The 24,251-nt window shown below is 28.2% G+C and overlaps 1 protein-coding gene across 1 annotated transcript in view; it reads left to right on the forward strand.

Moving 5' to 3' along the window:
- Positions 1-13,436, forward strand: part of LOC100197001 (FHIP family protein v1g243165) — an 86,077-nt gene extending 72,641 nt beyond the window's left edge. The window contains exon 7 of the mRNA XM_065812888.1: positions 12,678-13,436. Within this exon, the coding sequence (XP_065668960.1) occupies positions 12,678-13,220 (543 nt within the window). The 3' untranslated portion in view covers positions 13,221-13,436. The remainder of the gene's footprint in view (positions 1-12,677) is intronic.
- The last annotated feature ends 10,815 nt before the right edge of the window (positions 13,437-24,251 follow it).

The raw sequence follows: 24,251 nt of genomic DNA on the forward strand, positions 1-24,251 counted from the left end.
ATGTCAGGCCTTGTTACGAGATTTCGCTGCTTAACAAAAATGCATAATGCATTTCAAAGTAACTCAACTCAGCAAATATGTTTTGTATTGTTAGAAGTTATATTGCGTCACTTGCGTCTTTTCAATTAACAGGTTAAAAGTCATACAAATGTTTTTGTTTCTCACTATAACAAAAGTTACAAATAAAATCCAAGTTCTTATTTGAAAAATCATTTTTATTATTTTTTTAAATATGAACTAATTTTTATTTTGAAAAAAATATTTTTTTCATAAAACGTAACATAATATTTGTTTATTTTCTTATAAATTTACAGTTGGTTTTTGGTTATTTTATTAACTGTTAATAAATTTTTTCTTATTTATTTTGTGAACTCTTTTTAATAATGTTTTTAAACAATAGTTTTTTTTTATTATTTATCAGTTATCGATCAGTTATCGAAATTATGATCACTTAATCGGGATCATAATTTATTTTCATAAATTAAACAAATGTCATTAAAACTTTACATTATTGAATTAACAATAAACAAAATATCTTGCTAATAAAATATTTACATCAAAATAAATCGTGCATTTTTTAAACAATTATGACAAAAAATTTATATTTAAAAGGAATTTGTATATTTAATTCGTTAAGATAAAACTTAAAACACTTTATTAGAATAAATGTCATGTAAACAATATCAAAAGATAATTTAAATATTCTAAAAGATAAAAGTTTTGCGTAACGCAAAACTGATGAACGCGTAGGCAAATTGCCTTTTCGCAGGAAAAATGCGAGCTGCGTAATGCTTCTTAACAAGGCCTGATATATATATATATATAAATTATGTTAGTGTGTTCTACAAATAGAGTGCTCAATGTTCTTAAAGAACAGAGCAATAATAAATTAGTAAAAACACTTATCCAATTTTTAGTTGTCTTCAACAACATGTTTCACCCTCAGTAGGTTCATCAGGAAGAATGTCTAAATATCAAAAAATTCAAATTAAAAAAAAATCATTTTACACTTAGCTGGGAATTGTTATAATTATGTAATAAGCGTAGTTATTTTGCAACCAGGAAGTTGAATCAACTACATTAGAAAATTAAAAAATCATGAAAAGAATTCTTTAGATCACAATAAATTACTGCGCGATAATATTTCTAATAATTAGGCAAAAGCCCTTAAAAGCATAGAAAGTTCAATTAATTTAGAAAGCCAAAACATTGCTAAAACAATTCATTTAGAAGCTAGAATTAAATCAGTTGCACCAGCGCAAGCGTTTATCACACTAAAAGATCATAAACCAGGGCACATTAGCGAAATTAAATTAGACAAAATAAATAATGTTATTCAAAATAAATTAAATTTGCAACACTGCAAAAATACCACTGTTATAAATTGGTTTTCTAAAATTAGTAATAAAAATAAATGCACATTTATACAATTTGATATTAATGGTATTTACCCCTCAATTGCAGTTTTGATGTAACATTTGGAAGTTACGGCGGAGCAGAAATTTGCGAATTTGTTGGCTTATATATTTTAAATTCCCTAGCTAAAATAGTTCATTTTAAACAATTAGGCTTGTATTGCAATGATTTAATTGAAATTAAATGATTTAATGGTTTAATGATTAATTTAATTAAATAGTTTAATGGTTTAATAAAAGTTAAAAAAAAAATCAGGGCCTCAACCTGACAAAATCAGAAAAAATACTATAAAAATTTTCAAAAACATCGGTTTCCAAATTGAAATGAACATTAATTTTAAAATTGTGAATTTTCTTGATGTCACATTTAACCTCTTTAAGGAAAATTCTTATAGGCCTTATAGAAAACCTAATGATGAATTATTGTATATTAATATAAATTCAAATCATCCCCCTCAAATCTTAAAACAAGTTCCTATATAAATTAACAATAGACTAAATCAAAACTCTTCAAATAAAAGTATTTTTAACTCTTCCAAACGCGTGTATGAAGATGCTCTTTAAAAAAGCAGATTTAAAAATTTCGAGCTAAAATTTGAAACAAAAATTGCAAAAAAGTGAAATAGAAATATAATTTGATTCAACCCTCCGTACAGCAAAAATGTTTCAACAAATATTGGTAAAATGTTTTTAAAATTAGTAAATAAATATTTCACTCCCTCTAATAAATTACACACAATTTTTAACAGAATCACTATTAAAGTAAGCTATAGCTGTACATAAAATATTGAAAGAATTATAAAGACCATAATTTTGCATTGATTAATAAAATAAATTTCTTAAAGAAAAAAATACTGAAAATTGTAACTGCAAGCAATAAATTGACTGCTCTATGAATGGCAAATGCTTATCAAAAAATATTATTTACAAATTCATTGTTTCCTCATAAAAAAATATATTGGCTTAATCGAGGGCAAATGTAAAAAACGTTATGCCAGTGTTTTTACTAATTTATATATATATATATATATATATATATATATATATATATATATATATATATATATATATATATATTATATATTATATATATATACACACACATATACATCACACCGTAGTGGAAATAATTTATTTGAAAAATATATCCACTAGAAATGGTTTGCATTTTCTAAATCTTGATACTATGTATAATTATAGTCTAAATTTTGAAAATATTCTGTTGATGTCTTTCAAAAAAATAAAAGGAGGGGGGGGGGGGGGGGTTAAAAGGGCAGGTTATTGATTTTTGATGTTCAAATTAGGTAACTTTCAGAGATTGTGCAAATTTTAAAATTTTTAATATTGATACTGGTATCAAATAAGAATGTTTTACAATAAATTACAGTGATCAGAGGCTGGCAATAATATACACCTGAAAAATTGCGACTCACTCTCCCAAATGTGGAAAGAAGAAGAAAAAAACTTTTTTTAGTATCTTAAAAATTCATCGGAAAAATTAATTTATCTAAAAAAAAATTTTATTGTTTAAAAATGGTGACCAAAGAATGTTTTAAACCCACTTGATTTGAGTGGGTTGTCAACCTTATGAGGTCATATCTTTTGAAAGATATGACCTCATAAGGTTGACAACCTTATGAGGTTGTCTAAATTAGAATTTTACAGCTGAATTTTAGTCGCATTCATAATGATAGAGTTTTTCTTTAAATGCTATAATTAGATGCATGTAACAGTGGTTTTAAGCAGGTTTTGCAGATAATCTTTAAGACTACTAGAAACTTTGTATCCAATCACCTAAATCTGTTTAAAATTTCAATGAACAAATTTAGAGGCCTGTTTAGACCAAAAACCAATCCTTTATTTGAATTAGAATTTGACATAAGTGAAAAAAGTTCACATGTATGCTTAAGAGCATGCACTTTTGGTGACACTCGTTGACTAAGTTAACTTAAGCATCTTTGCACTTGTTATTGGTTGATTCATATTCACGTCACAAACTAGAACTAAAACATGCAACTTTAACAGATTTTAACTATTTTAAGGAATTAACTATAGAAATGATATGTTCGTTTTATTCCAGTTTGGAAAATTTTTATTAATTCTTCTAACACAATATTTTTTTAGCTGTTTCAAACACTCTCCACCTTTAAATTGACTACTATGCAGTTTAGGCTTTTGAAAACCTAAAATTTGGTTCCACTGGCTTACCAATAAAGTGGTATTCGTAGATTGCAAATATTTTTCAAGATTATCATAAACTCTGTTTGTATTTCCACATAATAATTTTTTTTTTTGCTAATGTTACACTAAGAGGAAAAATGTGTTAATGCTGCACTTTGGATTCCAAAAATATATTGGCTAATATTAAAAGCAAAAAAGTATTTAAGTCATTTAGCTTCAAAATAGTGATAATATTCTCAAGATTTTAATGAGATTCAGTCACGTATTTTGTTAAGCCAATTTAAAAAAAAATTTTACGCCATCATCTTTGTATTTTTCATTACCTATTCCTTCCTCATAGCTAAACTTTTTTTTTGACATTACATTCTGTCACTTTTTCTACAATATTTTAACTCTACAATATTTTTCTACAATATTTTAACTTTTAAAACTCAGCCTCCAACGTCAATGCCTACCTTTAGAATCATATCTTTTGATAATTTTCTCTCCTTTATTACTCAACAAGTCCTTTAATATTTTTACAATAAACCAATTGTCTGGAATCTTTTTCAAAAATTATTTCTGTAACATCAAAATAATTATTTAAAAGCCTATCTTCTTCCCTTAACTTCTCTCTTACATAACTTTCAAATGAGTCTCTTATTTCCAGCTTCTATATATGCTAAAAACTTTGGCTCCCTGTCTATTATTAAGTCCACAAGGGTTTTTAGATTTGTTTATTTTCAAAATTAGGATTTTTTCAACTGGAAAAAGTGCTTTTGCAGAGCTTTTCAATTGTTCAACAGCAGTTATTTTACCTTAGGCTGCAACCTTGATTTTAGTTCCCTAATCCTCAAATTTTCTATTCAATACTTTTGAGCATTGAAAATCGGCACCTTGTCTATCTTAATATCAAAAGAAATTTACATCCATGTTTTCAGTTTTTATGTTTCAAATATTTTATATAAGTTTCCAAATTTCAAGTTTAAAATATTAAATCAAGAATAAAAGTTTCGCTCTTTGTCAAGTTCTTCTGCTAAAAATCTCTTCTTGTTGTGAAAGTGCAAGGTAGGGCAATCCTTATCCACTGACAACCTTGCATCTTTTACATGTTTTTATTATTCCAGGTGATGATGCCTTTACTCTTCCTAACTTGATTCTCCCTTAATTTTCAGATGTTGATCCTGGAGTAATTGTAGTTCGAGTAATTTCACAGATGTCACACACACAGAATGATTGGTCTCTAGTAGGAATACTCACTTTAGCTTTTGAGAAATCATACTGTTTACTCAGGAATAATATTTTTATCTCTTTTTTCAAGTCTTTCTAATGCTTTTCTACATTTAGTACAAACGCGGTTAGGAAAGTTTTCATTGTTCAAATCAAATGATTTTTAAAAGAACTTATGTATTCTGTTTAATGTCACACTTCCTTCTTTAATTTCTGTCATTCCTGATCATCTTGAAAAACAAATTAGGCAGACTTAGGCTCTATTATCTTTATTAATTTTTATTAGTTTAATGTAATATTTTATTAATTCCTACTCTTCAATTTTAAGTCAAACCTCCTTCTACTCCATATTTTTCACCATCTTGAGCAGTTGCTTTATTAATCATTTATTTCATCTTTTTTGCAAGAACATCTCTCTTAAGAACAAATGTTTTATTATTCCAAGAAGCCAATGAAAAAAAGGTCCTGTCTGATGTTAAGCTCTGTTATTCTCAGTTTACTAAATCTTGTATCTTATATCAAATGTTAGGTTCTAGAGACTTTTGGTTAGTCTTCAACAACGTCATTAAAGTAAGTCTAACATTTAATCTTATTAATTATATAATATTTAATAATATTTAATTTTTAAAAAGTGCTAAATAAGTGGTTCCAATTTTTCAAAACTCTAGAAAACACTTTGATCCCTCTAACTATCCTACGATTAGTCTTCACTCTGTTATTAGTTTCTTTATATAAAGGTTTTGAGATTATTAAATTATTTCTTACTAACTGCAGTAATATAGATATTCTTGAAGGCCTACTTTCTTCTTTATTTCAAATAACTTTAAGGGTACCACAAGATATCTTGTGGTACCCTTAAATTTTTGCTCCTGTATTGTTTCTTATCTACAATATCAATCTTCATGAAAATTTAACATCTAAAGTGGCTCTATTTGTTGACGACAAATAGAGCCACTTAGATTGCTTAGAACAAGCAGCTGATTTTTAATCTGATCTTTCTTCTGCAACAGCCTAAGGCTTGCTGTGGCTTATTGATTTAAATTCTGGACTTAAAATCTACAATTTATGTTTGACAACAAAACTCATTTATTTACTGCAAAAAAATATTGCAATAATGTTGGTATTTCTATATTGATGAATAACGACCCTCTTACTCTCAGACAAGTCTAAAAGCACTTTGTAAATGTAATGCAGTCATGGTGTAGTGGTAGAGCGCTCACGTCATAAGCAAGAGGTACTGAGTTCAATCCCCACCACATCCCTGTTAGTATCATGCTAACCTTGTTTCTCTGCACAGCGTTCATTGTTGTCAAGGTTCATGTTTCGAAGTTATATAGTTGAGAGAATTAGGTAGCCTCCTTGTCTGTACCACAATTAAGTAGCCTCCTCGTCTGTAGTGGCGTTTTCAGCCTTGGGGAAGTGAATTAATATAAAAAAAATAATAATAATTAATTAGACCTGCTTTATCTGTTAAGCTTGAGCCACTCTTCCATTGTTGTGACTTAACAAATGTCACAAGAAATGAAATGCTAACCTTGTTTCTCTGCACAGCATTCTTTGTTGTCAAGGTTCTATTTTTTTTATTGTGACTTTTTATTGTAAATGTCACAAGAAATGAAATATTTTATTTGGTTTATAGGATTTATTTTATAGGTTTATATTTAAATGTATTTTAATTTTATTTAATTGCTATTGTTTATCTTTTAAATGCTTTTATTTTTATGTTTTCTTTTATTTTGCGACTTGAACATATGCTAAATTAAATTATATTTGGCATTCACTTTACACTAAGAATTAAGAACTTAGATTTTTAATTTACAAATAAAATTGTCAGAAATTTCAGGCATTCATTTTCTTTTTGTGACGTTCCTATTTGAAGAAGTTTCATATAACTATTTAAAATCTTTGTAAAATATTTTAACATCATTGTAAAAATTTTTAGAATCTTTTTTAAATACTTTAGCGTCTTTGTAAATATATATATTATATATATACATATATATGTAAATATATAAATATACAAAATAAAACTGTATGGATTTAGGTCAGAAAAAGTTAGCAAATGCATATATACAATATGCAAAAAAAAATAATCGTACACTTAAAAAAAATCATAGTTTTGAATATTGCATCAAAAAAAATGAGTTTTCCGTTAAAATTAAATATTTTTTTTATAGATATCTTAATAAGTAGAGTAAAATGGGGTCAAATGGAATAGTTAAGGATTTTAAATTTACTTTATTATTTTTAATTTATTTACTATTAATTTAGTTAAAATATATGCGGTAGTGGTGTAGTGGTAAAGCGCTCGCTTCATAAGCGAGAGGTTCCGAGTTCGAACCCCACCACGTCCCTGGTAGTACCGCGCTCAACTTGTTTCTCCGCGCAGCGGCCTTGTTCGTCAAGGTTCGTGTTTCGGAGTTATAGAGTTGGGAGAGGGTTATAAACCACTATTAAGTAGCCTCCTCATCTGTAGTGGCCTTCTCGGCCTTGAGGAGGTGAATAACAAAAAAAAAAAAAAAAAAAAAAAATTTATTATTAATTGAGTATTTAAATATATAAAAATCAAATAATCTTTTTTTTTAAGTTTTTTATGAAGCTTTATTTGATTAAAAAAACTTTATTCCATTCTACACTGACATTCAGGAAGAATGAAATATGCAAATATATGTGTTAAAACAATTAAAACAACACTTTATTAAAAAATAAAAGCAATCAATAACAACAATTTAAAAAAAAATCAATAACAACAATTAAAAAATCAATCAATGATAACAATTAAAAATCGATTAAATAAAATAAACTTTTATATTCTTGTGATGATGTTGAGTTGTTTAGAGGTTCAAGAGGTTGAGTTGAGTTTTCAGTTGTGCAGCACTTTTTGGTGCGATAAAACTCAGCGCTTTTTATGCATTGCTTTGGTATGCATGTTTGACATAACCGAACCTTGCGATTTGAATTTTCACCCTGGTACCATTTCATATTTTGACCTAAGCTGAAGCTTTGCCTAAAACTTATTGGCACTTTTTACACTTAAATTGATTTGCAGCTAATATTTTCGTTGGACTTGTTGCTTGGTTTATTTGTTGTTCGCCATTAGAGCTAACCTAATGTTGTTTTTTAGCTTGCTTTGCTGCTTTTTTGCTCTCAACATCTTTCAACCTTTCAAGTATTTCAGGTTTGTTGAGACACCCCTTCGAATCTTAGCACATCTTCATTTTTTCTTTTTTTTCTGTGTCAATGTGTTGGATATGAAACATTTGTTGCAAAGCTGCTGCAAGTGATTTGGCTAATAATAATTCAGTTGTTTTTCAATTGCAGTTGTTTTTCAACCTCTTTTTGAATTTCCTTTTGAATAGCTAGAGGTACTACATTGAAGGTTGTTTGCAGACAGGGTGGCTTTTGAGGTGGCTTTGGAGCTGATGCTATGTGACACATGCTGATCCTGGATGTTGGTGTAGATTCAGAGGGCAGTAGCTGAGGTAGTGTAGTTCCTGGTGGTGCTAGTATTGGTGATAGTACTATCATAGATTCTGGTTGTAGAGATGATGAGTATCATAGATTCCGGTTGTTGAGGCTCAGGTTCAGATGATGGTGTTTCAAACATATTAGCAATTTGGAACTTTGACTGATCAATTTTATTGATGTCGAGTGGAAACAAGCCAGTATTCTGAAACCCAGTGACTATTTGGGTATGTGTAAAAACTTCACCAGAGCTGAAAAGTTTTTTTGCAGGTGGCTAAAAAATTCATTTGATAAGTTGCTGAACTTTGTCTCTGCATAAAACTGTTGTCTCTGCATAAAAATGTAGACATGGCAATAAACACCGACATCTAGTGGCTGCATAATATGTGATGTGATGTTAATTTGCTTACCAGTGAGCTGGTAGGCAAATTAGCAAGATATTATTTTCGATGCAAATAAGTACAACCCAATAAGGGTCGTATTTATTTGTATTGAAATATTACTTTGATCCACCAGAGAAGCTAATTTCATCAAAATTCTACAAATGACATGGAGTGTTTTTGTTGATACCTGTTACGTTGAATTCTCTTTGCAGTGTGTTGAAATACTTTGCTACTATTTCTTGCGTGCAAGAAGTGGCTCTGAGTGATGAAATATTGCCTATGGCTCTGATGCTCAACCTATGGCTCCACCGGTTTATGAAAAAGTTATACCAATCTCTTTCTGGTGTACCATTAGGAAACAAATAATATTGATCTTGGTGTTGAAAATAATCAGTAACTAGTGTGATGACGTTATTGTAAGTTCTACCAAAGCCCCAATTGGATAATTTAATGACCATATCTGCCAAAACTGATTCAAATTGTTTTGACCATCTCGTGCTTGAACCACTGCCAGTTTCACCTATGCCATGGACACGCCTGTGAAGAGTTGCTACTGTTATGCTGAATGATTTAGCAGATTTGTTAAGTGAAAATTCACCGCTTTGTACTTTAACCACCCCAAGCACAACTTGCTCTTCGGTGTATAGTTTTTCTTTTTTCTTTGCATGCAAGTTATTTCGAAGCATATTTTATATTAAAATAGATTTAACAATAATCCCTTCGAAATTTATACACAAAATTTGTAGAAACAGCATGGTCACTTAAGACTTAATTAATTAATAAGAACCACATTTAACAAGAGAGTAACTAGCATATTTCATTCATTCATTAGAATCATTTAATAAAAGTAGTTAGTAAAAGTCATTCATTTAAATTCAGAAAAATTTCATTGAAAAAATTTTTTCAATACAAAAAATTTATAGTTGGAGATTTATTGGTCACTTGAGATTTAATTAAAAAAAATCCACATTTAAGAAGTTGGAGAGTTATTGCTCCACTTGTTATCAGCGTATTTCATTCAACCCCACAATTCTCCTTTTCCGTTTTTTACTTTTTTTCCTAAATAGCAAATTTAATTTTGAAAAAAGATTCTTAACCCCTTAAGGACCGATATTTTTTTAAATAAATGCACCAAAAAAATCAATTTTTTTTTATGCTTAGAACTTAGATATTGACATATTAAGAATTAAAAAAAGTCTGTTATAAATCTAAATATTATTAATTTGATTGATTCTTAGTTGATTTAATATAATAATATTGTTATAAGATTATTTTCACGAATTATTTCGGGCCAATACATAATGAAAAGTAAAATATATGTGACCGCCCGAGTTATCTCGGGTACCGTCTTTTTGGACCATATAGCATGACCCGAGATATCTTGGGCCTGGTCCTTAAGGGGTTAATCAAACCAGAAAACTTTTTAAGTTCAATGATATCAAATTTAACTTCCAAGAGTTTTAAATTCTATTTTCAAAGTGATAAAAAAATCTTATTACGCATACAAAAACTTAAAAATTTGTAACAACTTTTTTCTCATTAAAAATAAAATTTGATATCATCTTACTCAGAAAAGTATTCTTTACAATGTGATTTAAAAATTTGCTAAAAAATTATCCAATAATTAATTAAGAGCAAAAGAGTTAACATTGTCATAACTATTTCATTCTACCTGCTGTTTCATTTTACCCTGTTTTACTCTATTGTTTTAAGAATTTATTTGCGTGTTGGTGAAATAATTACTTTTTAAACCTATTGAATTTTACACAATTGATCTAATGGTGCATATAGTTGACTGCAAAAAAATTAATCGTGCAGTTCAAAAATAATGTCAAATTGATCAAGTTGCATGGAAATTAATATAGAGTGAGTCCTCCTTTGGCCTTGATAGCCTCAACTAGACGATTTGGCATTGGGTTGACCAATTTTTGGGTCTATTCTGTTGTTTTATTATTGCATACGTTCATTATAGCTTCTTTCAAGTCATCTTTGCATCTAAATGCTCAGTCGCCAATTTTTTTGTCCAAAATATACCACAAGTTTTCTATTGGGTTCAAGTCCGGACTTTGAGACGGCCATTTCAAAACATTGATGTTATTTGTGTCAAAGTATACCTTCGTTTTCTCAATTATTAAGAAGCCCAATCTGATTCGAACGGTTGCTAGTGTGGCTCATAGAAGATAAAAATGCAAGACCACCAGTGTAATTAATCGAAATATCATCATTAATGTGAAGAAAAATAGATTTTTTCGGCCGCTAAATTAGCTTTAAAAGTTCAATAAGTTCACGACATCACAGTGACTCCTCAAACAATCAGAACTTGAATTAGAGAACAAGGATATAGAGATTGAGTAGTTTGAAATAAGTCTTTTTCAACTTTTAAACAAATAAAACATCAATTGAAAATTGCCAAGAAGTACGAAAAAGTGCCGATATCATATTGGAAAAAAATTTTGTGGTCAGATGAGTCAAAGTACAACCTCGTCTCATTGGATGGAGTTCAGAAAGTGTGGCAAAAAAAAGAAGAAGCTTATAAATTGAATTATTTGCAAGGAAGTGTTAAGTATGGAGGAAATGTGGTGGTTTTGGGTAATATGAGTTGGAAAGGAGTGGGAAAATTTACATTTATTGATGACAAAATAAATTCTTCAATGCATTGTGAAATTCTGAAAACTAACTTGCAACCATCTACTTAAAAATTGAGAATGGGAAACGATTTTATACTCCAGCAAGATAACAATCCAAAACATACCGATTAGAAAACAAAATTATACTTTGACACAAATAACATCATTGTTTTGGAATGGTCATCTTAAAGTCAGGACTTGAATCCAATAAAAAATTTGTGGTATATTTTGGACCGAAAAGTTGGTGACCGAGCATTTAGATGTAAAGACGACTTGAAAGAAGCTTTAGTGAGTGCATGGGATAATAGAAGTTTCCTAACAATAGAAGTGTCATAAAATTTGGTCAACTCAATGCCAAATTGTCTAGTTGAGGCCATCAAGACCAAAGGAGACCCCACTCGATACTAATTTCCATGGAATTTGATTAAGTCGACATTTTTAAATTGTACTATTTTTTTTTTGCAGTCAATTATATTCACCATTAGATAAATTGTGTAAAATTCAATAGGTTTGGAAGGCAATTAATTCACAAATACACAAATTCTTAAAACAATACTTGATAAAATATCTAAAAACAATTTTAACGGAAAACTCATTTTTTTGATGTAATCTTTAAAATTATGATTTTTTTTTTAAGTGTATAATTTTTTTTTTTTGCTAACTGTATATACTATAGTATGTGTGTGTGTATATATACATACATACATACGTACATACATACATACATACATACATACATACATACATACATACATACATACATACATACATACATACATACATACATACATACATACATACTATAGTATATATAAATATATGCATTTGCTGACTTTTTTTTTCGACCTAAATCTTTACAATTTTTTTTTTTTTGTAAAAAAAAAGAAAAAAAAGTAAAAAATAATAAAAAAAACTTATCACTGCCTCAACCCAAATCTCCAATCAATCTAGCAAAATTTTGAAGGTTTGGGCTGCCTTGCATGGTTTCCCTATATACACTCGATGTATCTATAGACACTCACAATGAAATTTAAGCAACGAGAAGGGGCGATTGCTTATATCTTAAAATCAAAGTTTAATATGGTTAAAGAAATTTTAAAAATTTCTCATTTTTAGAGCAGTTTTGTAAAAAGCTTTAAAAACCTAATCGATAGATGTAAAAATTACTTAAACTTAAAACCTTAAAATGAGCAGTGCAGAGTTCTTAAATGGCTCTTGGCTCCCTCAAATTTATATCGTGTTTTATAGTCAGCAAAAACTTTTAATGTTTTTTTTTTAATTTAAATGGAGTTTAAAAAACCTCTATTGATTAAATGATTTCTATTAAGTTTTGCATGTTGTCTTCTATATGGAATAATTTTATTAAAAAAAAGTTAACTTAGTTCTTATTTTAACAGGTACTTGCTCGTGTTTCATCAACAAGTGATGCGTTTGTGTCACAATTTCACGATTATCGACAATTAATTAGAAAAGCTCGACAATATTTAATGCAACCAGATCAATCTAAACATTTTAGTGAAGATCCTAGTTTAATTAAGAACTTAAATAATACGGAACTCACGGTTAACTGTACTCATCAATCAAACGAAGATTCCCATGCAATTTATGAACAGAAATCGCCTATTTTGTCAAATACTTTAAGTGTAGATGACATCTTAAGTCGATCACCGTGGTCATTGTTTCATAAGGAACAACATGATAGTAAAAATGAAAAACGCGTAGCTTTAAACACCAGACACAGTAAGCTGCATCCAGTAATCCCGAAATTAGGATTACGTAGTTCCAATAAAAAAGATTCTAAAAATCAAATCACTGTAGACAAATTAGATTCGCATGTTCAGAATTTATTGGTTATAAAAAAGGCTGTTTATTGCGTGATCGTATTAGAAGAATTTATGAAAGAACTTGCCGCAGTTTCCATTGAGCAGACGTTGTTATAATTTTTTTTTTTTTAATTTCATCAATCGTTTATAATTCTTTCGTTCAATTTATTTCTTTGTTTTGATTGATTTCAATGCTTTTTTTTGTTTTTAATGGATATATTTCATATATTATTTTAAATCAAAGTTTTTATATGTATTCTTACTATTAATAATTTTAAATTGTAAATGGCTTATAAAATCGTTTAATGAAAACTAAGCAAAAAATCTTCCTAACTTTACATTTTTCTCTTAAGTTTTGATATTATTAAACTAAACAGTTTAAGGGTATATCGATTGGATTTCTCTGTTTCAATCTTTTTTAAAAGTCAAATCTCAAGCTGAGCTATAAAAGTTAGTAGTGGTGGTGATGGTGGTTGTGTTGGTGGTAGTAGTGGTGGTGATGGTGGTGGTAGTAGTGGCTCGTTCTCTCCGCGGTAAAAGAATAATTATATTTTAAAAAAAGTCTCTTCATAAAAAATAATTAAATTTATGTGAAGAGTAAATTTAAATAATAAATAATTTATTCATAATAGTTATGATTATATTAATAATTAGTCTAAATACTCAAGTTTATGCTAATTCTTTTTTAAAAATTCTTTTATAAGTTCTTTTTGACTAATTGTTGATTAATCTTACGTTAATTTTTGCGTGGTTTTTTATAGGCGTGCGCTTTTTTTTTTCTGTTTTCAAGAAATAGTATTTAAAATATATATTATAGAATTCACGGGCACATTCTATTTTAAGTGCAAATGCAAATATTTAAATTCAACGATACTATGTTCATTCACGGACATTTATGATTACAAACACCTTTTTATCAAAGAACAATGTACTTTACAAAGCTGATTGCAAAATTTTTTGCAACCAAGGCAACCAAGAGATAAATAAATATTCGAAATAAACAAAAATTTGCTTCAATATGGATAAAAAACTTCAAAATAAAATATGAAAACAAAAGTTTTACAAAAATTTGTTGTTATTTGCTGCGCCGTGTGTGGCTTTTTATTTTTTCAGGTTGATGGATATGTTGATGATAACTCAACGGATAAATGCACACCAGGGGTAATTGAGAGACAGCTAGGAGATAATAATGTAGTAGTTGTGTTCAATTTTTTTGAGCAAAGTTTAACTGAGCTGTACATCAGCTGGTTTATGTTTTTTATTGATAACTATAAGACTTGGAATTATAAACCATTTACGATTGGGTACAATTTCTACAAATTTTGTGGAAACAGTAGCATAACAAATATTAACTTGGAAGAGCTGTTTAATTCTAGTTTATGTTTTATAGAAAAAGATTCATTGAAATCTTGTAAAAACGGATCAAAGGTTGTTTCGGTTTTTTATTTTGCAACACACTTTAACGTGACGAGTATTAAGTTCAAGCTTCAAGAATACGATGTACCTTTTTATCACATGTCTGATGATACATCTAATTTTTATAGCTATAGTATTGAAATTTTAAATAAAGTAGTTTTGTTTGAGAAAGTGTTGCGACAATTTAAATGGGACCAAATAGCATTGTTGAATCCTTTCTCATCTGATATTGGTAAAATATTATGGGAAAGAATTTTTAAAAATCGCTCTTGCTTGACTGTGTTTACGTACGAAAAAAACAACCTTAGTAATTTATTTGAGAAGGTTTTGTATGCGCTCTCTCAAACAGATAATATAAAGTTAACAGTGATTTTTGGATCCGACAAAACGCTAGACGTACTCTTGCAAAAAAATATGTCATTTTCAAACAAGATTTTTCTTTCAGAAAGAGAAATAGATATAAATGCATCAACCATCAAAAATAAAAACACTCCATATGTAATAAATTTTTTGAATAATAATAATACAAACTGGATATACGCTTTTATTAAAAAAAATCTAAAACATAATTTTAACATTAAAGACGCTAGCATGGCAATGGAGCATATTAAATATTTTGTTCCCACAGTTTTAAAAGATTCGTATAAACCTCAATTGAATTTACAAAGCTTTTTAGATTTATATCAGAATTTTTCAAGTGAGACTCAAAACATCTCGTTTTATTACAGAAAAAATTTATCGTTTACGCACAGTGAAATTATATTTAGAGCAGACAACAGCGAAAGCTGCGATTGCATTAACAAGAGTTACGAATACAAGCGCTATTTTGAAATTAATATATCACAAGTTCAGTGTGAAAAATGTAAAGACGAAATGTATTTCAATGTTAAAATGTCGCCACCTCAGTGTGTACAATTTACGAAAGACTTTCTTTTGTACAAAGAAACATTGAGTTACGTAGCTTATTGTACTATGATCTTAGGGGCAATGTTAACAATTTTTGTTGGTATCACCTTTGTACGGTATCAAAACACACCATTGGTAAAATCAGCCAACTTAAAAATCTTGCTTATTCAATTAGTTGCTCATTGTTTATTGTACATGGCGCCAATAACGTTCTTTGGAGAACCAACAGTAATAATATGCGCTGCTCGTCCCTCGGTTCACGGTGTTTTACTCATCTTTGCTATAGCAATGGTCATGACAAAGACTCAAAAGTTGGTTTTTATTTTTCAAGCTCGCATTCGAGTTTCTCGCGAAGAATATAAAATGTCAAAAACAATGGAAACTATGTTAATTCTGTTAATGCTAAGCGTGCAAGGAATGATTTGTGTGTTAACTTTTAAGGTTCGACCTGCTAAAGTCCTAACTTCCGCTGATGAAATAACCGGATTGCTAACTATTAAATGCGGAAATGATTACGACTTTTCATTGCAATTGTTATATGGTTTGGTTTTAATTGTGATGTGCTTAATGCAAGCTTTTCGTGCTAGAAATCTTCCCGGTAACTTTAGCGAAGTGAGGGTTATTATACTTGCCATGCTTTCAGTAATTTTCGTAACAGCATTATTTTTACCTCTTCGTTTTACTCAAAATACAAACAAAGGGATACTATTAGTAGAAGTATACTACGTTTTAGCTGGAAACACAGCTTTATTTTCTGTTTTGCATGGTTATAAGTGTTGGGTTATCATATGTCGGCCAAGGAGGAACAGAGCTTCGCTATTTCGACAAAACATTACAAATCATGTACTCAAGGGCGTTAATGGAAACTTTTTAACACTTCAAAATTGTGAAAGTTTTAATTCAAAGGTTTCAACAAGAACAACTTTTCACGATGAAGCAGAGATAAAAACATCCAGTCCTCAAACAAGCTGTTGTGAAAGCATTTAATCTTAGAAGTTGATTTAATTGAAACTAGAATTGGATCGAAATATAAAATATAAAATTAGTATTGACCTTGCAAAAATATTGAAAAATTATTATTGCATTTTTAGTTACCATAAATCGTACTGTGTGATGACAAGTGTTGTCATTTCTTAATTATTTTTTTCAGGTTTTGATCAACTCTTTATGCACTTGTCAGGACTTTTTCAAGGAGTATTTCCATTATTTCCATCCCTTACCGTTCAAGCGCTGTGTACCAGAAAAAATACACAGGCATTATAGTTTAGAAAAAATGCATAATCACTGAAGAGATGCACATTAACTGAAAAAAAGAGTGTTGTATGTTACATACCATAGTATATTCATTTTAAAAAATTATTATGATAAAAGTTTGAATAACATAGACAATACGCAAGGTTAGAATTATTTTGTTTTATCTCCACATTTTTATGTTTTGAGATATAACAATTTAAAAAATAAAAAATTTAGGAGGCGGTATATATAAAGATTTATGTTCATTATGTTTTCTCTGCAACTTTTTTACATATAGCGAGTTTTTCGAAAAACCGAAGATAAGATAGTTCCAACCTTATAAAATTACTGAAATCGTTGCAGTCATTAAAATGCAATTATCTCAAAACCTGTTTTGGAAGTTACCACATTTATCGTGATATTTATTAGTCAAAATTTGTCAATATTTTTGACTCGAAGTTATTTTTATATTTTCTTAATTTATTCTTATTTGTCTTAGTTCTCTCAATTTTTCTAAAAAAAAGATCTATAGATTGTCGGCATAACAATAAGAATATTTCTTTTTTTTTCTATTCACTTCAGAAACTTAAAACTTTTTTATTTTCTGAATTAGGAAATATTTTTAACATATTAGTTAAACATCCGGTCTTAAAGAGACCTTATGAGCTCATGTTAAATAGTAAAATAATCGTTTCACTACATTCTAGTAACTTGATCAGCTATGGTTGATAAAGTTACTATTATATATTATATGTTACTAGCATTATACATACCGTATACATTTTATAGAGTCCATTGCCTGGTACCAGAACTGATACCAGACAATAAAATCTCTTTTTTTTTTATTTGTGTTTATTTCGCTGTTAAAGAATGTTTACATAGCATATTCATATATCAAAATTAATGGCTGGAGCAAGAAGAAGGCACATTTTGCCTTATCGCCGAGTCCCATATTAAAAATAAACTCTACGTAACCGTAACATACAAATATATATATATAAAAACATAAATCAGAATTAAAACAGAATATAATTACGAAAATAAAAAAATTCAAAATAGCAAAATAGAAGTGTTAAAATGCTTAAAATCGCTAAAATGTGTAAGAAACACTTAAACAAAAACTTTTGAATAAAAAAATAATAATATAAAATTTCATAAAAAAACATAATAACTTGATAAATTTTTAACATCATCACTTAAATTTCATTGATATAAATAAATCTGTTTTTATTTGATTGAGCTTACATTAAAAGAAATATTTAAAGTCGGATAAATTAAGATCCCTGAGAAGTAATAATCGTTTTGACTCATTCTTAAATTACTTTAATGTAGTCTTGTTTTTGTTGACAATGTGAATTTTTTTCACAGATAAGGTCCGCGGTATTTATCTGAATAGGAGGTTAATTTTAAATTATATTTGAGAAGAACAAAGTTGTTATCTGAAAACTTTGTTTAATACTTATGATTAATTTTATTAAAAGTAGTTTGAAAGATTTTTGTTTTAAACATAAACAATAAAACTTGGTGTAAATTGAGTTTATACACATTTAATGCACCGAGCGCACGTAAAAGTGGTTCGCAAAGAGTATTTCTGTATGCTCCAAACACTATTCGGCACGCATTTTTTTGCTGGTTGTAGAGTTTCTTAAGTTTTGTATAGCCAGTACTAGCCCACACGATATTACAGTAAGACAAATAACTGTGATTAAAGACAAAATATAATTTTTTTCAGGGATGCTACATTTAAAAAAGGTTTAGCTTTAAACATCATTGCGATATTTTTTGAGAGTGTTGTTTCTATACTATTTATATGTGAATACCACAGTAAATTTTCATCCAGTTTTACTCCTAAAAAGTTTACTTTAGTCTTTTAATATAATTATTATTAATTATAAGACTCGGTAGTTTAAGAGGAATGTTTTCTGATTTATTTACTTTACGGAAAAATACATATTTTGTTTTATCCACGTTAAGTGAAAGTTTGTTACTTACGAACCATTCATTAACTTTACATAACTGTTTATTAATCATTTAAAAAGTGTTTTAACATATCTGTGGGAACAAAAAAGATTGGAATCATCAGCAAACAAAATTAGGTCTAAAAGATTTGTTGGTAAGTATAAGTCTTTTATGTTCAATAGAGATAAGAGTGGTCCTAAAATAGAGCCCTGAGGAACATCGCAAGTTATGGAATATGGAATTGTGTTATTTTGATCACAGTATAAAAATTGCTTTCGGTTTGTCAGGTACTGTTTGAACCAAAGTTAGTTTTTATTTTTCACTCCGTAGTTTTCAAGTTTTTTTATTATGTTTGAAGCTTCTATGCCGGTGTCATGAAATAAATTAACCCCCACAATAAATTAACTCCCGTTGCGTAAAAAATTACCCGGGGAGTTAATCTATTTCGAAAAAGATTAACTCCCCTTAAAATAATTTAACCCCTGTCGGCGAAACAAATTAACTCCCCATATCATTTTAACTCCTATGGAACAACTTATACGAATTACAAAAAAAGTGTTTTAACTTGATGTTTTCTAAATGTGTTGTTTTTAAATCTGTTAATTAGTTATTGATATGGATATAAATTATATTTCTACTATTATTATATCATATATTAATAGTAGCAAAATATATATATATATATATATATATATATATATATATATATATATATATATATATATATATATATATATATATATATATATATATATATATATATATATATATAATTATAAGTTAAATTATTTAAAACGCGTATTAAAGGGAGTTAATTTATTTCAGTAGGGGTTAGAAATACTTAATCCATTTTGCTATATTTTTAAATAATTTAACTCCCGGGGTTAATTTATTTCGAAATAGATTAACCGGGGAGTTAGAATGTTTTAACCGGGAGTTAACTTTTTGGGGAGTTAATCTATTTCGCGTCACCGGCTCTAGCCAGATAAGTTATATCGGCTAGGAAGAAGGCGTGTGCTACCTTTTTAAATGCTCTTCCACGATAAGATCGTTAGGTCTTCTTGGAGCACCTTAATAACTAATAATAAAAAAGCAGCCTATTATAAATAATGTGATGAAAATAAAATGATATTAAAAAATGATGCTTAATACTAGTTATTATGATACACAAATTTTTACTTAACAACGATATGTTTTACTTAACAACGACATTTTTTATTAAACATAATAAATATCTTCATTAAATGTGATAACTCAGACTTGCTGAGTTATCACATTTACTATAATTTTCTGTTGAGCCGTTACGTTTAAAATAACTTTGTGCTGAGTCACCATATTTACAACATGTTGGCATTAGACTTCCTTATGTGAACTGTATATTAGGGGTGTCCCAAAATAAAAAAGACTATACCCTCAAATGTTTGGGATTTGGTCCGTAGTAAAAGAAAATACCAAATTGTTATGGTCCATTTAGTCGACTATTGCAAAATGTCATGGTCTACTTTATTTATACGGCAGGGCCGTATAAATGAAGTAAAATTTTTTTCTTCAAATTTGCAAAATATCTGGCCGCGGCCGGATATTTTGCAAATTTGAAGAAAAAAATAGAAAGCCAGTTTTTAAAATCGTAATGTTTCAAAAAAAACATATTTATATATTTGCAAAACGTTTTATATATTTGCAAAACTATTTTACTTTATAAATTTAAAAAGTTCACAAAAATAGCATATATTCATAAATATCAAACGAGCATTATATAAGAAATAAATAAAGAAAATGAGTCTTTATTTTAAAATTTAGACTTTAGATAAATACAGTTTAAGAAACAAGAACAGTTATATAAAAGATTTAAATCTTTTTCTTTTTTCATTAAAGTATAAAATAATTATACTATATATAGTTTATAAAGTTTTCTCAAATTTTCTCTTTTGAAAAGATTTTACATGATCAACAGCTACTTCGCTGGTAAAGATAATTCTTTTATTATTAAGAAAAATGTTGATAACAATTCTTCCAGCAAGTTTTATCTTAGTTTTCTAATGCATGGGACAAGAAAAAGTCTGGAAAGAGTCATAAAAGTGGTTTAACAAGTATTCTAAAGCTTATCGTGAATGTAAATTAAATTTCTTTATTTTGTTATAAGAGTAGTCAATCATAGCAAAGGAAGTGCAAACATATTCCGAAATTGATGGTTTTCAGGTTTAAATTCAGGTTTTTATCTCCAGAAACAACTGCATTACCTAAAATATTATGTTGGATTCTGACATTTAGAATTTGGTAAAAACCACCACTTGTTAAATCATATTAAAAAATCTGCACTACTTTTAAAATCAGGAAAATATGAGTGAATTGCTGCAGGTGTAGTTACATCGAAAATTGCAAGTGCTAAAGTAACATTTTGCTTAAAATTTTTAGGATGTAATACTTTCATTGTTATTTTTGGTGCTTTACGCTGACCAGCATCAAGAGTGAGGTCTTTTTCATATTGTGGAAGGTACTCCATTTAATTTCTCCCGACATACAATTAAACTTAAAATCTGAAAATAAAAATCTTTTACAATTTAACAAATTATTTCTGAGATTTTATGGAATGTTTTGTTTCAGACCAACTATCATTAAACAAACTATTCTCTTATACATTTCTCCAGACTTATCACTACGAATCATCTTTCCAGCTAATACTCCTCACATTTTTGCAAGTACATTTCATCAAAAATTAAGTAAGTGTTTTAAGATTTCTAACCTTCTAATTTTAAACGTTTTACACAACTTAGAACATCAATATTTCCACTTGTTATTTTTTTAAGTAATATCTTTAATTAAAAGAATAACTAGTGGAAATATTGATGCTCTAAGTTGTGATATTACAATATACTTCTATGCAGTCATACCAACTTTTGCGTGAAGAATTGCCTTAACCATCATTATCATTACTCATAATAATGATGGTTAAGGCAGTTCTTCACATGATATTGCCATAATATTGGATGAATAATAAACAGCATAATATTGATTGAATAAATAAATTTTTTCATATATTTAACTTGCTGTAATTCAGTTAATAAAAATTGTTTGGATTGTGATTTAATGTAAGTAGGAAAATTATGAAGCATACTTTTACAAGATAAACAACAATCTCTTCCTTGACAAAACCACTGAGGCAATGGCAGAGGTGAACCTTTGTCAAATAATTTAACATGCATCTCATTATTTACACAAAATGCACTCTGTAACTTCTGGAATAAATAAAGTACTATGACTCAATTTATAAAAAATTACATGATCATCATACTTCAAGAATGAAATACCATCTGGAACAAGACTTTCAGTAATATCGTCAAAGTTATTAATCAAATCATTCAATAAAAATTGTTTATATTGATCTGGCTGAAATTTTCTTTTAGTTAGTGATTTTCTTAATGAATTAGAAGATTTTATAAGCTGTGATGAACCTTCTTCAATCAAACTTGTGCAATCAAAAATAGTTGGAATAGGCTTTAGTTTTTTTATCAATTTAAAACGTTGATTTGTGTTACCTTATAATAATTTTTTTTCAAAATTTTTAATGCATTAACGGAAGAATTAGTAGGTGTCCAATGCTTTTCTATTTTCATAATTAGAATTGATGTTTAAATTTTGAGTGATAAACTAAAAGCCAGGGCAAATATTTCAATACCACATATTTAAAAAAGAGACATATAAGGTTTTTAATATAAATTTTTATCTAGTAGATTATAATATTTGGAAACATTACTTTTTATGTAAATTAAGGCAAACTTTTATCAGTTTATGTTTATCAAGTTGATCACTTATGCTTATGCTAATGATCTCTTAATAATGTTCTTTATGTAAACATATTTTAAAACTAATGTATGCACTGACTATTTTAGTCCTAAAGTTAATATTTTCTCTTGCTATTTGATATATTTTTGGATTGGTTGGATTACATATTGTTCTTTGCAGATTTTTTACAAATATATTGTAGATCTATGTTATTGAAGTTCTATGTTTTTTTAAGGGTATTTTTTAGACAAATGTCGATAAATTTTAGTGTTCTTAAGTGAATCTGCTCTATTTTGCGTTTAATTTTGAGATTCCTTACACTCAGTAATGATGCGCTTTGAATATGCAATATGGTTCTTTGAGTCTTTTAATTAGGTGATGAGCTAAAGCTGCACTGCCATTATTGGTCTGTGTTCATTTCTACATTTAAGCCAATTTTTATGTAAAGATAAAGAGGTTATGAAACTATTTGATATTTTTAATTTATATGAGGTTTAAAAAATTATTCTAGTTGAGAACGGGAGTGTCGCAACTTATTATATTGTACTAAAGCTTCAAAACTTATCAACCTTTTTTAAATTAGCTTTATACAAAAAATAAATAGAACGTATAAAAAAAATGTTTACAATAAACAAACTATGAAATATAAATGCCTACTTGGTGGTGTGCAAAAACCTTTTGCTTATAACAATTGCGCAAATATTCAGTCTTTGAATATATTATATCAACTTATGATATATTATTAAATTTATATGCATACATTAATGCAAACAAATTGTTTAATATCTCTTGTACCATCTCATTTTTTGTTAGAATTAAAGAAACTTAGCTTTGATCAAAGCTAAAAGCATTTTTAACGCCCACAAAAAACGTGGATATTTTTTTTTTCAGTGAGCAAATCTAAGTTTTGGTGTTATTATAAAATGCAGACTTAATTTATTTAAAATAAACCTCCATTGTGAATGATTAACTAAAAGAGAATGCAATAAAATTACTTTATTAAAATGCAGAAAATTTTATTTTTATTTTTTAGTCAAAAATATAGTTTCTTGAACAGCTTTATGGATTCATATTTTTTAATCTTTTTTTAAAGCTTTCAACCCAGTTACTAATAAGAAATTGATAGTTAAATAAGCACAGGTCAGAAATTTACCTTTTAGGTTTTGATTTTGGAACACCCCAAATATTTTTATAGATTCTATTTAAGAAAGCTTTAGGTTACGTAAAACTGTAAAAATTAAAATCCTGCATGTGGTACAATTTTTGAAAAGACGTTTCATGGGGGTGGACCTATGAAATTCCAATGTTCAAGTGAAGAAACTTCCAGAAACGCTACAAACCTTAAATGTTTACATACTTATACTAATATCAAATAATGATGTTCTGCCTAAGAAACAATATTTTAATTTTGGGAACATAGAAAATACAACCCTTTGGGGAACCGACCCTATTTTTATAAATACTATAATGGACACTGCTCTAAAGAGCTAGCGTCTCTAGTGCCATCTACTAAAATTCATTTTCATGTTACTCGTCATTAAATTAATTTGCATCCATTTACTATGACTGTTCCTAAGTCCAAAAATTCTTATTCATCTAGTTTTTTTCCTCAACTATCAGCCCTTTGAAATTCACTTCCTTCATTTTTTTTTCCTGATTCATGTAATTTGCAACCTATTAAGTCATCTGTTAAATGTTATCTTATTATTTCCAATTTTGGCCCAACGTATTGTTTTAGCTGGGATGCTATGCATGTTACACTTTTTTTTGTAATAAAATTCTTTTTTTAGTAATAAAAAAATTAATAATAGAATAAAAAAAGAAAAAGATACAAAATTCCCAAAGAAGTAA

Source organism: Hydra vulgaris, chromosome 12 (genome assembly GCF_038396675.1).
Source record: "Hydra vulgaris chromosome 12, alternate assembly HydraT2T_AEP".
Classification (NCBI taxonomy): domain Eukaryota; kingdom Metazoa; phylum Cnidaria; class Hydrozoa; order Anthoathecata; family Hydridae; genus Hydra; species Hydra vulgaris.